This window comes from Symphodus melops, assembly GCF_947650265.1.
Source record: "Symphodus melops genome assembly, chromosome: 7".
Lineage (NCBI taxonomy): Eukaryota > Metazoa > Chordata > Actinopteri > Labriformes > Labridae > Symphodus > Symphodus melops.
In genome coordinates this window covers 6,469,579-6,485,217 of record NC_136697.1, presented here as the reverse complement: position 1 = coordinate 6,485,217, position 15,639 = coordinate 6,469,579, and the positions used below count along the sequence as shown (strand labels likewise).

General features: G+C 45.8%; 1 protein-coding gene across 3 annotated transcripts; it reads right to left on the bottom strand.

The window, feature by feature from the left end:
• Window positions 1–3,176: 3,176 nt before the first annotated feature.
• Window positions 3,177–14,555, bottom strand: LOC306826449 (5'-3' exoribonuclease 1-like; the record flags this gene model as incomplete). 3 transcript variants are annotated; one of them, XM_079347798.1, is made up of 21 exons in its annotated part: window positions 14,320–14,554; window positions 12,941–13,173; window positions 12,309–12,406; window positions 11,317–11,426; window positions 11,052–11,162; window positions 10,880–10,965; window positions 10,710–10,797; window positions 10,458–10,626; window positions 10,287–10,354; window positions 9,340–9,474; window positions 9,076–9,245; window positions 8,635–8,724; window positions 7,820–7,976; window positions 7,596–7,715; window positions 7,288–7,457; window positions 6,448–6,565; window positions 6,074–6,172; window positions 5,295–5,398; window positions 4,043–4,177; window positions 3,797–3,959; window positions 3,177–3,262 (listed from the first exon to the last, which is right to left on the bottom strand). In XM_079347798.1, exons 1-21 carry the CDS (start codon window positions 14,392–14,394, stop codon window positions 3,245–3,247), a joined length of 2,517 nt encoding a protein of 838 aa, XP_079203924.1. In that variant the 5' UTR covers window positions 14,395–14,554. The 3 variants fall into 3 exon arrangements, with proteins under 3 accessions (XP_079203924.1, XP_079203923.1, XP_079203925.1); XM_079347797.1 differs by having other exon boundaries at window positions 3,179–3,265; XM_079347799.1 differs by lacking the exons at window positions 3,177–3,262; window positions 3,797–3,959; window positions 4,043–4,177; ... (5 more) ...; window positions 7,820–7,976; window positions 8,635–8,724 and having other exon boundaries at window positions 9,072–9,245; window positions 14,320–14,555.
• Window positions 14,556–15,639: the final 1,084 nt, after the last annotated feature.

Sequence of the window (15,639 nt, the reverse complement as noted above, 5' to 3'; positions counted from 1 at the left end):
CTGGAAACATCAACTGGTCGTTCTAGATGAAACTTACGTCTTCTTTTTAATGACACGTTCACAAGAAATGTTTTCCATTTTCTATATTGACAGTTAAACCTCTTGATAAACAGCTCGAAGACACTGTAAGACTAGACTTTAGACTATGCTGTTGCCATGGTGACGCATTGTTTGCCATAAGGCAGTAAGTACTTTTTAGAGGGTTTTAAATACTCTTGGTAACATAAGTCCAGTAGAGGAACTAAATGCTTCATTTGAATTTTGTCAGTGGGCTTGGTTAATGGTTCAGTGGGCACCCTACTATATAAATATATATATAAAAAAAAAAATATAAATATATATTTAAAAAAAAAAAATATATATATATATATATATATAAATAAAATGCCTGCAGCATTTAGTAAGCTGTTGTATCTTACCCACACCAACAACAAAAATCGCGCCATGTAGCCAACAGGAAGTCGAGGATTTCTTTGTTTGGGATCATAAACTAACGATGATTCAATAAGTGACTTAAGGATAAAACTAGTGTTTACATCCTTCTTTTAACATCCCTCCAAAAGGCCCGAACAATCCAAAGCCCTGAATACAAGCAGACTGAGTGTTCTCACCCTGAAGAGGAGATGAGGCTTGACCGTCACACGGACTTTCTTGGTGCTCTTCTTCACCTGAGAGGAGAACAGTGACACCTGAGTCAGACCACTGACAGAGTGAGAGTGTGTGTGTGTGTGTGTGTGTGTTTGTTACCTTTGTTTTCTCCACGGCCTCCTCAATCTTCTCCACGATGGCCAAGTCCAGCACCTGCAGGTCACAGGACGCCCTGCTGACGGAGCTCACCGGGTGACTTTTCAGCCATGCCACGATTTCAGCGACCCTCTCCGCTCTGTGTTGAATCCATCAATCACAGAGAGTTTAGTAGTGAAGCTTTCTTTTCTATGAACTGAGTGCTGGGAACAAGTGTGACGAAGAAAGCTACAGGAGGATGAACCGCAACAAGTGATGTGATCTGTGTTTTACCCGTTCTGCTCCAATCCAGGCCAGATGTCGTCTTCGTAGAAAACATCATCGTGGCTGTTTCTGGACACGCTGTTGAAAACCTCGGAGAATCTGGAGAAAAAAAAAGAAAGAAGAAGAAGCAAGAAATAGGGAAAGATTAGTTTGACTGATCTGCTGTCTGTAGGATAAGAGGAGGACAGGTAGTGCCAGTGTTGTCGCACACACACCTGTCCAGGTATTCAGCCAGCAGCTCCTCCACAGCAGCAGAGTAAAGCCACTCCTTCTCAGTTTTCTTGGTGTACCCGGGAACCTCCTCGTTCTTCTTGTTGAACTTCAGGTTCAGACCAACGTTGGCTTTCTGCTCCCCACACGGGCTGCAGACAGAGAGGAAGAATCTGTGTTAACGCCAAACACAAATATCACTCCCACTACAGCACATGTCAGACCGTGCGCCCGCCTGGCAGGATCTTCTAAGGATGTAAAGCGTGGATAAAGTGCTGCACGGGTGTCTCGTCTCTATGACAACAGAACGTTGATAACTGCTGCTCTATGACCAACACTGGCTCTTTGATGCTCATAGTGAAGGAGGTAAAGCACTCTCAGATATGAAGCATACAGAGGATGCATGTCATCCTGCTTCGTCTGTTTGAAGAGCTGAATAACAAAGGGAGGATCCGATCGATCCACTTCATGATTGGCTGTTTGACGAGAGCGTTGGCGACGAAATCAGTGCCCTTCAAAAAAAAACAAAAAAAAAAACAACGATTTTTACATCGAAGTCCTCGGAGCGGCTGCACACAGAAGGTCGAGCAGCTCTTTTTCTCCAGGCCTGCTGCTGCAGGCGCTCTCTCTAACGCCTCACTTCCACCTGATCCGTGTGCATTGTGTGTCCGCTCCGGGGCGTGACAGCGTACGGAGAGCACAGCCGGTCAGCTGGAGTGCAGAGAGCGGTAATTAAACAGATTCACTGAGATGAAACGATGCATGTGTTATAATCCTCATCGACACATAAACACGTGTACAGTTATTGTGAGTGTTTTATTGTGGAAATAATCAGGATGTTTTAAAGTTGTATTGGTGTCTGACTTCCCATCCCGCTTGTTTTTTTCGTCGTCCTCCTCCAGCATTGGGTAAAAACAGAAGCCTCGTGTATCTGCTCCGGACTGTCGGAACAGATACGGAGCGCAGCGAAGCACACACATTAAGAAAGAAGTAAACCTCTCACTGTCCGAACACACTGGACTGAGCAGTAAAATGGGAACAGTGGTAAAAAGGAAGTCTGCGCTCAGATAAGCGAGGTGGAGACAGAAGACAACAAACTGAGCACTCACTTCTTTTTGGAGCCTCGGCCAATGAAGATGCTTCCTGAAAAGCGGGAGACGAGGTAGCTGGTGATGCCGAGGCGAGACGCCAGAACGTATCCGGGGCTGTACTTCACACAGTACTTCTACACAAACACAAACACAGGCAGGCGTCACACGGGACAGAAAGGGATCAGGAAAGAGCTTCTAGAAGACTCTTCTTTCCACTCGTGCGTCTCTTACGTGTTGGTTTTGGATGAGAGCCTCCAGCTGTGGTTCATGAGGCACATTGAAGACAACTCGCACCCGACCTTCTTTAATGACATCACTGGAATCTTGCACCTGTTGATTGGTTTATAAAAAAAAAAGAGTTGTTATTAAAGAGGGCGGTCAACATGTCAGACTGTTATAAACTGCGAGGCTCCTGTATTTAACCCCATGACTTCCTCCTCTGACCACGGACAGAAAAGTCATCACGTACCTCGCCCATGGCGCCGTAGTACGGGTTTCCCACCATGAAGACGGAGGTGGAGGGAGGAAAGAGCTCGTCTAAGCTCTTAAAGCAGGTCATGGACGAGTAGAAGGCCTGGATGTCCTGAGAGAGAACAGAAGAACAACAAGACGTGACGAAACGAGGCGATGAACGAAGAGTCGGATTCCAGCTTCTTCATCCTGAGAACTTTCGTCTTCCTTCTTCTCTTTGACACTCAAACAGGTTTCTCTTTGTGACACTTGAGGACATCATCTCAGGCGTCCAGAAACATGGGTCAACATTTTGATCCATGTTTGATGAAGTGATCTACACTACTTGAACATGAACACCTGAACTGTCACTGTTCGTATTAAATATCAGAAGTTAGAACTCTCCACATAACCTACAAACACAATCTGATGCCTTTGGAAACGTTTATTTCAAAGGTTGAAGTGGAGAGCTTGTGCTGGGCTCTTCATGCAGCCTTGGTGCCCTGCTGGGATAAAGCAGACCTTTAGCACAAAGTCATTACGTGTCAGGCCCCGTGTCCACCTAGCCGCGAGCGCTAGCACCTTTCTTCACCTGTGTTCAATGAGCGCGCAGCCAGCACTGACCCTGTGTGGACACGAGGACTTCCCTCAACAGTTCTGAAAGTTATTGTTGAACAGTCGTGGAGTCATGGAGGTCTTCTGAAGCCCCAGTTTGGTAAACTCTGATCTTACTTGTGTTTAGCCTTATTTGATGAGCGGAGTGTCAGCCTGATGGAGATAACAGTGTGACATCACAGCAGCCCAACAAGTGTAGCCCGCTATTAATAGAAGTTCGATGAAGAAGATGAACAGGAAACGGTAAATAACAGGAAGCTTCAGGGCCGGATCGGGACCTGCAGCATCCCAACAAGTACGGATCTCTTTTTTTGGTCGACGATGGAAATGACCAATAAAAGCTTACTGAACCGTACTGAGCTGGACCACGAGATGGAAGTGTATGTCTACCTGGTATGTGTATGTGTGTGTGTGTGTTGTACCTTAACGACGGTCTGGAAGGCGAAAGGGAGGACCTGCTTGGACCACTGTTTCTCCAGCTCCACCTCGCCGTTGGCTTTCGGGACGTATTTCCTTCCCGTCAGCGTCTGTCCGTACAAAACCACCGCCGTCTCGTTCACCGTGATGCCTTTCCTCTTCAAGAAGCTGCAGGACAGAAAACGCTCCTTCGTGAATCCCCGGGCTTCACCCCCTTTAACGCCACAAACGGAACCCATGACGATGCTTACTATTCAGTGATTCCTTGGACGTCCTTCACCCAGTCCTTCTGCTCCTTGTCAGACAGACTGATGACTCTGGTGGGAGGAGGCGTGGACGGTCTGTCGTACACTCGTTGGACGCCTGGAGGTTCATCCAGACAAAACCTGCCAACGACGGAGAGAGACGACTGAAGCGCCGACAAACACATTCACTGAAGAAGGAGTGCTGCCCCCCGGTGGTGGAGAGAAAAAGATCAGGGCCGACTGTGCAGCCTGATCCAGATCTGTGACCATCGAACTCTAAAACATCTCAACAGATCTAAAGCTGCTCTTTGTTCCTGATAGTAACAAACAGACTCACTGACCGTTTAGAAAGTTATTCGCAACTTTAGTATTTAGATCCTGTGTAGCTGACGGGCCAATTTTGGCCCCGATTCTCCCCTTCTGATAATCTTACAGACGCCCCGATCATCATAAGATCATCCTGCCGTGTGTTCAGACTGCTCTCGTCTGGTCGGAAGAATGTCGGGACCGCTCCGATCTCAAATCGGGATCTCAAATATTCAACATGTTGGATTGTTTTGGCCCGACTTCTCATCGTGTGTGTGGTGCCCAGCACGAGCCTGTTGACTGTGACGCGTAGCCAATCACAACACGAGGTGGCGTAGCGGCGAGGAAACGCCGGGAGAATAATAATTAAAAAAATAAAAAATCAAATCACGTTTGATCTCGAGAGGTTTTGCGAGATTGCCCGTCTGATCGGGGGACGTTCACGAGTGAAATCTGCGTGTTGATGTCGCCGTGTGGCCGCACACTGAACGACCAACACTGTGAAACCTCTGATTCATTATCACCGTGTGTGTGTGGTCTCTGAGGTTTGGGAAATTGGCCGACCATTTTAAACTCCTGCCGTGTGAACCAGCCTTAAAGCTTGATAAGTCTTCTGTGTTATTTCTACACACACAGCACATGTTGGACTTCAATGTTTGAATTATAGATTTGATTCATATACATTGGATGTCTGTTAGTTTGTACCTCAGTAAACCCCGGTGCTGGCACATAACTTTGTATCCGTCAACTATATTTCATATTCTATGTTTATATTTCTATATTTCCTACTGCTACAGTGTGCTTCGAGTTTCCCCCTCTGGATGAATGAAGTGTGCCTGAGAGTTTTGTTAAGTGAAATCCTCCACAGTGACTAAACGTTACTTCAGATCTTGATAACGAGGTGAAGAGTAAAGCCGGTGAACTTTAACTCCACAAAGCCGCTCGTTCTTACTTGACCTCTCCATCCGACACAGCGACGATACGAGCCTCCTCCAGATGCGGCCAGTTGACGAACACGGGTTTCCCCAGGACCTGGGCGGCGACATCATCGCACACCTGAAAGGAAAACAAGGTGAGGCTGAGCGCAGACGAGAAGGAGCCTGAACTTTCTCTCACTTCCTGTTTAAGTGACGCAGGCGTATCTGAAGTGCTTTACACCCTGACTGTTGAGTCTACGAGGACGTTAAAGAGCTGCCTCGTATCTCTGACACATCCGGACAGGATTCACTGAACAGACGTCCATGTGTTCAGACTGGAGAGGTCCGCCTCTGCTGCTGTCTCTACACTGTTTTCTTTCAGAGGAACCAGCTCTGACTGCCATCTCAGCAAACTCAAGGCCTACCTACAGGGGGCGCTCAGGAGCGCCTGTCCTGTCTCTATGACAACCGTCCGCTGTTACTTTTTACTGTACGTTCTTCATGTCAGATCTTTTTTTAAAAAGAGGAAGTGGGTACAAGACATGTGATGTCAACAGCGACTTTCTGAAAAGATTTTTAAGTCAGCCGCACAAAAGAGGCGGAGTCAGGTGGACACAGGGCCCTGCAGGCCATTTTACTCTAAATGTTTACCAATCACTTCCAGTCATTATTGATCCTACTGACTGTCTGGTTAACCTCCAATGAACTGGTTTTTATTTGTCTACCTCAGGTCCTTCTTTCAAACCTAATCAAACAGGTTTGATGAAGAAGTGTGCGAGTCCACAGTTTGCAGTAAACAGAGAGAGAAGCTCACAGGATCTGAGTCGTCCTTGTTGCGCAGGATCTCCAGTATCATGTTCTCCCCTCTGCTGCTCTGCTGAAACACCACCACGCCACCCTTCTTCTTGTAGAACTACAGAGACGGAGACAGAGAGGGAGAGAGAGAGAGAACATCTACTTTCATATGTATGTCCATACTTATTGTTTTTAATCTTCTGTCTTATTTTTATTAATTCACACACACACACACACACACACACACACACACACACACACACACACACACACACACACACACACACACACACACACACACACACACACACACACACACACACACACACACACACACACACACACACACACACACACACACACACACACACACACACACACACACACACACACCTTGTGTTTGATGTGCTGCAGCGTTGGGAAACCACAGAAGTACAGAGCCGAGCGGTCGACGGCTCTGCTGCGGTGGCTCAGCGGTACGTGCCACGCGTCCATGGGGATGTCTTCTCTCCTGTGACAGACCAAAAGAAGACGCTCGACGTTCAGTCAAAAGCCGGCTGATGACGGCTTTTCTTTACATGAGTGTGTGTGTGAGAGAGAAAATCAACATTCACACTTTTTAATGCTGCACGGCTTGAAAACAGAAATTCATTATCAGTATTTGTTTTTTTAGAATATCAATAAAAAACAACTTTCAGCCTGCGTGTTATAATCAGCTGTGTTTATTTAGTCGTTCCTTCTGATTAAAGCTGCATAAACACACTGAATCATCACTTCCACAGTGTAACTTCACATGAGGTGCATGAGACTGAAACGTTGAGATGAGAGCTGACTTCAGAAGACTGCAGCCTATCAGAGCTGTCTGTGTGTGCACGAGTGTCAGAGAACTTCTATCACTTTGTCTCGTCTCGGTCTGAGACTCTGCATTTTAAGTCAAGACAGCTGTGATGAGAAGGAAAATACCTCTTTCTGAAATAATGAAGAACTTTAATTCATTCATACTGGGAGTTTTATCTCCTTGTTACGGCTGCAACCATCCCGGTGCTGCGTTCAATGACACGCCCAAGTCGACTTCCATCGATAGTTATGGTCTCGGTCGGGATCCTTTAAGCTCCGTTTCCACCGAGCGGATCGGAACGGTACGGCGTGAATTCAATGTAAATGTAATGTGCATAAATGTCTCGGTCTTGGAGCACTCTGCTCCCGGGTGTGTCTGTGTGTGTGTGTGTGTACCTGACGTGGCAGTGCACGATGTCGGGGAACAGATGAGGCACGCTGGAGGTGTAAGTGAAGTCTGTCTCCTGGTCATACGAGTACACAGCACACTGGCTGTGACAGTTCCTGCCCCTCTCCTCTTTGGTCAGCTGGTGATTGCAGAGGTCCATGGCTGCGAGGAGGCACCGCTGCACAGTGAGAGCACAACATCAAACACCGGTCATGAGCGTGCACAGTTCACTGTGTTAGAGGAAGTGTCTGTGTGTGTGTGTGTGTGTGTGTGTGTGTGTGTGTGTGTGTGTGTGTGTGTGTGTGTGTGTGTGAACCTCATCTATGAAGGGGATGAGAACCACAGCCTCCCACTCCTGCTGCTTCCCATTCAGGTCCGTCTTAAAGTCCACAGGGTAGTACTCGATGATGGGGGAACTCTCACTGGTCATGAGTTGCTGCAACACCGAAAACAACGAGTAAAGATCTTGATCACATCCTGTTTAAGTCATCTTTGTGCTGTTATGTTGGTGGATATGACAGACGGATGCGAGCGTGTTACCCTGTAGGCCTGAGGCAGCAGCTCCATGCTGGCAGCAGGCAGCACCGCCAACAGCTGCTGGAAAGGCATGAAGGGTTTCCCCAGGTCAAAGGTCAACATCAACTCTGATATGTTCCTGATGTCAGACAGGAAGGGAGCGTAGTGGTAGGGGTAGTACCTGCAGAGAGAGACACACGTGATTCAAAGGATGAAGGGAAAAATCAAACCAGAGAAATGTGAAAACTGGCTCCTTGTTTGTTTTTAGCCAAATCACTAAAGCTTCAGAATTTAAATATGATCAAATCCCCACTGTGTTCCTGAGCGTGTGGTAAAAAGGAAAGGCTTAGTTCGAGGTGAAGGTGGAGAGGCTCACAAACTGGACGTATATCTTTGACACTTGGACGCGTTGGTGGACGATCCTGACAGACATTTGCTGGTTAAAGTCGTTATTTGGGTCTGATATATTTGTTATTGTTGTTTGTTTGTGTGAAACTGTAAACTGTGCTGTCGTCTGTGTAAGTCTTAAAAAAAAGTGATTTGGAAACTCAATGAGCCTCTTCTCTAGTTAAGAAGCTGAGCCGACCTGCAGGACACACGGAGGAGACAAAGCTCCTGCAGCACAAACACGATGAAGATCAACTTTACTCGCTCCTGTGCTCGTCATCAGGGTCACCCCCAGCCTGAGCGATGGCTGGGGATCTTTAAAACACTGAAATATGTTGAGCTATAGACAGGTTTAAACTGAGGTATGGTGACGCCACATCATTAAAGAGTGGCTGAGAAGTGATGAGTTTAAGACTTCCTGTAAATGACAGAGAGAGGAGAGGAGTTCTCACCAGCTCCACGACTGAACCCCGTGGTAGTAGTAGTGAAGGATCCACTGGATTCCTTCCACGTAGCACTTGGCCTGTCCGGCCAGAAAGTCGCTGAAAATGACAAAGCGTCAGATTGAAAGAACATTTTTAGATAAATGACACATAATGAGGTTTTTTTCCCTCAATAACGACTTCTGTCACTTTTTGAGAGTCGGTAAAAAGTTCTGAATATGTGACACGCTAACCTTTGACAAGCATCTCTTCTAGATGAGATCAGGGATTGGAACAGTGAGATCAGATTTTTATATGTTCATCTCGCTCACTGGAATGTTCCAAACTCTTTAATTCAGTTTGGCTGAAAACATTATTGACTGAGCTTCAAAGTCCCCAGTGGAGATTTGAAAAACGGACTGTTTTTTTTTTTTATTCCTGTGTGATGCACGCGTGCGTCTCGACACTCACTCGGACACGACGTCCACGCCGATCTTGGTCATGTAGTAGGTGCGCTTGTACTGTCTGAACTCCGTCTCAAACATGTCGTCCTCCTCGTCCTCGTCCTCTCCTGCTGGTCCTTTCCCCGCTGCAGGACCTTTTTCTGACGTGATCATATCGGCCAGACACAGAGCTGAATCCTACACACACACACACACACACACACACACACAATGATTATGTTGCTTTAAAAAGATGACTCGTGTGTGTATGTTTGTTCATATTTCGACTGACCTCCTTCTTGGAGTCTCTGCTGGCAGCTTCCTGTTCTGCAGCCAATCCGGCGGCCTCGTTCAGATACTTGTTCCCCACTTTACTCTCAAACCACTTCAAGTCCACAAACACTTCACTGAAATGTTCCCTGTCAAACTGGACCAGAGAAGAGACAGTTTGATGAGTCAAAGGTTGAGTGACCTCGTGTGCACAGATTGGTTTTGTAACATTCAGATAAATGGGCGTGCACGGCTGGCCCCTCCCCCTTTTTATCCAACTAAAAGATTATAGACCATCATCCTCCAAATAACCTTTAACTCAGGCGGGACCCGAATATTCCACTGATTGTTCTTTCAGTAGACAATCGATTTGGATAGTGTTTTTTTTTTTGTTTGTTTGGGTACCTGATATTCCTATCCTCACAGCGGTCAGTGAACGTCACACCGCGGCCGTTAAAGGGAAGACACTTCAGCTGTGTGAGCGAAGACCAGACAAAGGCAGAGTGGCCTCCCATGAAGGCACAGCGAGCATGAGCAGTCAGCTGTGTGCGAGTCACATGACTCAATATAAACCACAGAGGAGCTGTCAGGCTCTCCGTGTGCAGACGCGGACACGACTGTGCGTGCCTGTGTCTGCTTGTAAACTGAGCACGCTTCATAGTAACATAAAGAAAGCATTTGTTCTATTACGATGTGAAGAGGGCCCTAACTGAGCCGCGCCGCAGATGTTATGTTCCCTGTTCGCATCTTGAAGGAGATTCTTTTGGTTCCAAACGTTTCTCTTTTTCCTTCAGTTTAGACTTCTTTTTTTTTGTCCTGCACCTGAATCTGCTCGGATGTGCACAGACTAGTCTGTTTTCCTCTTGTAGCATCATTTGATTCCCCCCCCCCCCCATTTTTTTGATTTTGAAAAACATCGGCAATTTCCATTTTGTCTTAACAAAGAGAACATCCCTGATCTCCTCTCACCTCAGCGAGCTTCTCCAGGTATTTCTCAAAGTTTCGGAGGTTGAGATGTCCGTTCTCGTTCAGATAACCTGAGTGAGAAAAGAGGCTTCAGCTTGGTGTCTGACAGAAGGATCATAACACACATGCTACTGTACCAGGGGAACTAAGTGTAGAGACATGGGGTGCTCTCACCGCCCAGGCTGGGCAGGACACTGATGTAGGTCTTATACAGCAGGGGCAAAGCATCGTGGCTGATGTGAAGATGAGGGAGGTGAGGGATGAAATCATTCCCAACCAGGAAGCCCATCAGAATCCAGTCGTCTATTATCCGCTCCAGGTCATAATCACTGCCGAGGTGATTCTAAAAAAAAAAGGAGACAAATCAGTAAAAGGTCAGGAGTTACTTATGACCATGAAACACAACAAAAAAGCTGCTCGTCTCACCCTGAGTCCAGAGAACTCATAGTCGATGTACTCCCTCATCAGAGACAAGTGAAGAAGGTGGAAAGTCGTTTCTTCTGGAGCCGTTATCCTGAAGGAAAAAGAAAAGAGCAGCGTTCACAAGAGAGACAAAACTCCAGAAAACAACTCATTAAAGAGTTTTGGAAACCGACCTTTTTTGGGATTTCTTCCCCCCGAAGCGGACCTCCTCTCTGAGCAGGGAGAAGTTTGGCTCGTGGCTGGTTAAACCCAACATGATCTAGAAAACAGAGGGCAGGGCGGGGTGAGCGTCACAGACGGGCTTAGGGCAGTTCTCTGTCTAAGTGCACAGGACAGGAAGCGTACCAGGTCAGCGTCCAGACCGTACAGGCAGTGTCGGGTGTTGGGGTTGTGACCCGGCCTGGCGTTCTCCGAGCGAATGAACTCCATGATCTTATGTTCTCCTTCTCCTGGAGTCTGTGAGGGAGACAAACGCAGGGACTCAGGACGAAGCCGACACACACACACACTCTGTCACACACACTCTCTCTCTCTCTTATACACACTCTCTCTCTCACACTCTGTCTGTCTGTCTGTGTTCTGAGGTGTGTGTGTGTGTGTGTGTAGCTACCTCGTGACCCGACAGGTAGACGCTGACGTTCCTCCACAGCTTGTCGGTGGAGCACTTGTTGTGGACAAAATATTTGAGCTGCTCCTGAAGTCTCACCATGAACTCGGTACCTGAAAAAGGAAACGCCATTAAAGACGGCTCACCCAGCTTCTGTCAGAACAGACACCTTCATTTCTGGATGAAATACAGGCGTGTGAAAACAGTTCAATCCAGGACGGTCGTCACAGAAAACACATTTAATAAACTGAAGATGAATAATCTGTGTCTACATGGAGGAAGCAGAGACTGTGTATAAACATGGAGGAGATCTGAGGGACGTCAACCACTGGATTGTGAAGGGCTGTCTGGAAGCCCATAATGGCGGTGGCCATATTGGAAATAATGACTCTATTAAAGTAAAGAAGGAGCTGAGGTGGACCTTAAACCTCCTGATAAAGCAGCCAACACGCCCATGAGTCACCGACAGCCTTCATCAAATCACAACAGGGGAGTTATAAAAAAGCTGTAAACATCTTCAGCTGTGAAAACGGAAACAGGACGGACTTCTGGAGCGAGAGAGGGAAACAGCAGCAGATGAGCTGGGACAGAAGGACTCTTTGGATTTCTGTTCATTTGGGACCGTGTGGGGATGAAGCTGTCAATCAAACCCTGCTTTCGCCAAACGACTTCCTTTCTTCACAAGAATCCAAACGCAGACCCGAGCATCCGACTGTCGGAGCGTCCTGTCCAATGACGGATCAGAGGCCTAAATAAACCCCTTCAGGCTGATCAGAGTACAACACAGTGACGCACTCTTCATGTGTTCTCGATTAGGACGATGAGGAACAAGCCGACACACGTTTCTTTAATATTACTGATTCTAAATGGTTTCAGAGATGCCACGTCGTCTCTTTTGTCCCTCATGAGAACAAGAGGAGGTCGGACATCGTTTGTCGTAGATTACTCTTATTCATTTCATGTCGAAGAAAGAGAACATTCTGGTTATCTCCTACCAGGAGTGATACAGTTGGAGTCGAAGCGAGCCTCTGTGGGTAGCACCTCTCCTTTCTCCAGGGCTTTTTTGATCTTATCCTCTGCTTCTTTGGCCGACCTAGAGACACACACACACACACACACACACACATATATATAAAGACAGATCACGTCACAGTCTCAGGCTGTTCTCTTGCCTGTAGTCTGGGTTCTTCAGTCTCAACCAAAGCAAATATTGCATTTTAGTTCTGGTGTGTTTGGGGTCCGTCCTGCCTTATTAGGCAGTCTGTGCCGGCTCGAGGTTTCTAAACGTTGTACCTCGAACGTCACTGCTAGACCAAAGAATGAGTGCAGAGAGACTGAGTGACTACATTTGAAAACAGAGCTGTCCTCTGGGCCGGAGAACTAAAAGCAAATGAGTCATAATTTACACTTGAGACTTCACATCACGCTGAAGGCATGTTTGGAAAAAAAATCCCCTTCCTTTATTTGGTTGCTTTAAGAAAAGCTGGCGTCCCGTTCAAACTGGCTCTTCGAGGTTCAAAGAAGAGGGCTTAAAGTGAGGATCGCTGATGCTCGTGGTTGAAACAGGAAGCCGTGTCAGTGACAAAAACACAGACCAGATCATTTCACCACGCGCCTGGCTCTCTACCTGAATCTCCGGCCTCTCTGCTGGTTCATCTTCGCCCTGGGCGCCACGCCATCCACCGCCATGAAGAAGACTTTGCGAGGCTTGATGATCCTGAAGAGAACCTCCAGGTAATGAAAGATGTCCGCAAAGATCTTCTCCTCGGAAATGCGGAAGTGGACATCCTCGTCGTTGGGGTGGGAACACTGATGGATGATCCCATTCATGTCCAGGTAGAGATTGTCGAACTCTGGAATCTGAAGAGAGAACGACAGAGCACGTCGATGATGACCAATACGACCGCCGTGTGTTCGGTCAGTATACTCAGGGATACTCTTGAAATATGACCAGTAAAACATGCCGCTACTTCTGGACTGTTTGAAATACGTCAGTTTTTTACAGTTTCAACGTTGACAAACCCAAATGTGCAGGAATCATAAGTAAATGAACTCTTCAAGCCTGAAGAACAAAGAGCAAACAAACTCTCTCACTTCGCCAGAATATCTCTGTTGACGTGTGTTTATTGAATAAACGAGACCAGAACTTCAAACTGATGATCAGAGTAAAAAAAAACAAAACAACTCTATTGATATCTGTTTGGATACTATGGTGAGGAAAAACAGAAGTGAAATTCTTCTTATTTTTAACTGAACTGCAGACAAACTCCGGCACACTGTCTTGAAACATCGTGAATGTATTTGGCAACTTAGACAAAGTTCTGTCTTTTGGCTGCTTTCACTTCAAAATAAAACACACTTCAGTATTAAACAGAGACAGTCTCATTTCAAAACAGGTCGTACATAATGATCAAAAAGTACGAAACACTTCGACAACATGGCATGAAAATATGAACATGTAATCTATACGACTTTGACAATCTTGTCTTCAATTTCGTTATCAGATATTCATTTATATAACTGTGTTGTAAATAACATGAGGTCCTCTGCAGTGAGGCTGACACACGGAGGTATGTAAAGGTTATTTGCATCCTGGTCACACAGTGCTTCACGTCAACAAAACCTAAAGTACACACAATAAATACACACAGTCCTGCTCAGGCCAGGAACTCTAACACAATAAAACCTGGATGAACTTACTCCCTGCTTTAAACCCTTTCAATTTGTTACACACACTTTGATTTGTTTACATGTTAATATCTACACAAGACAAAACCGGTTAAGTCGTGGAAATGAAGCGTCACGTCGAGTTTATTTTCACCAAATAACTGAGATAAATGTATGTTGTTTTTTTCACATGAGGAGAACCGTCCAGTCACAGGGTTAAATGTGTGTTAGCTACGTTTGATAAAAGTTTCACGGCCTCCTTTTTCCTTCTCTTGATGGATGATGATAGCCTGAAACAAGCTAAGCTAAGGCTAGCACGCTAACACGGACTCGTCCTACCTGGTGTTCCTTCACCACCTCACTGAGACACGGGTACCGCTCTGATATCCACCGGTAAAACTTCGGTACTCCCATCTTCGGCGGGGATGTCTTCACCTCTCGTTCAAAACAGTCAACTATCACAAAGATGTCTAGTTGTGAAGGTAACTCAGGCTGGGCTCTAACTAGCTAGTTGTCCCTGGTCCGTCTGATTAAACATTCCGCCGCTGTTTCGAAAACAAACGTTCCGTTTCTTTTTTTAGTCACCACCTTCTCTACAGCTGTCGCCATGGAAAACAATTCCCGCCCAAAAAACACAATGCCAAACTTAAAAACAATTATTACAAAATATGTTTAACTGAAAAATCGCAATTAAAAAAATCATAATTTACAATACAATTCAATACAATTCTTAGAAGGCAAAGACATCAAACATCGTTTTTAATGTCAAACACAGATTTATTACATTTGAGGGATTATCAATATTAGTATTATCATTAGCCTATTTAATGATTTTGTTTTTGCATAGAGATATTTACTTGTAATAATAAAACATTTTATTTGTTTTTTACATTTAGTACCATACGAGTAGGCCTACCTATTATGCTATACTAGTTTTAAGTCTAACTGCTAATGCTAACTGCACAGGTTTAACATATAATTATGTTTATTCTTAGTCACATAGGGGCTGCTATATCTTGTTTGGAGGATTTTGTATACAGAGGGGAGGGGGGACAGCGGGTGTGTATTGTAACTAATGTCTTGTGTCCTGCCTGTCTGTACACTGCTACTGGATGCCTTGAATTTCCCTCGGGATCAATAAAGTATCTATCTATCTATCTATCTATCTACCATAAAAACAGCAAGAGTCAAACAATTAAAACCATGCAGAGTTAAGAACCTGAGCATAAAACAAGATCTAAAAGCTGTGGGGGGCTCTTGTAAAAAGGAATGTTTTCAGTTCCTTTTTGAAGGAGTCCACTGTCTGTGGGGCCCTCAAATAGCCAGGAAGACCATTCCAAAGCCGTGGGGCAGCAGAGGAGAAGGCTCTGTCCCCCATCGAGCAGAGCTTAGTCCTGGAGGTTTGGAGGCAGTTGGTAGGGGCAGATCTGAGGTGTCTTGTGCTGGTTTGTGGGGTGAGCAGTTCTTTAAGGTTTGAAGGGGCAGTGCCGTGTATGCATTGATGAGTAAGTAGTAAGATTTTATATTTGAGTACGAGTATTTGACACCACAGGTTGTTTACCACTGCTTTCTTAAACAGCCAATGTGCTGCAATTGACAAGTTAATTTAAATTATCTAAACCTATAACTGGTCTGTCTATCATCACATCATTTTGACTA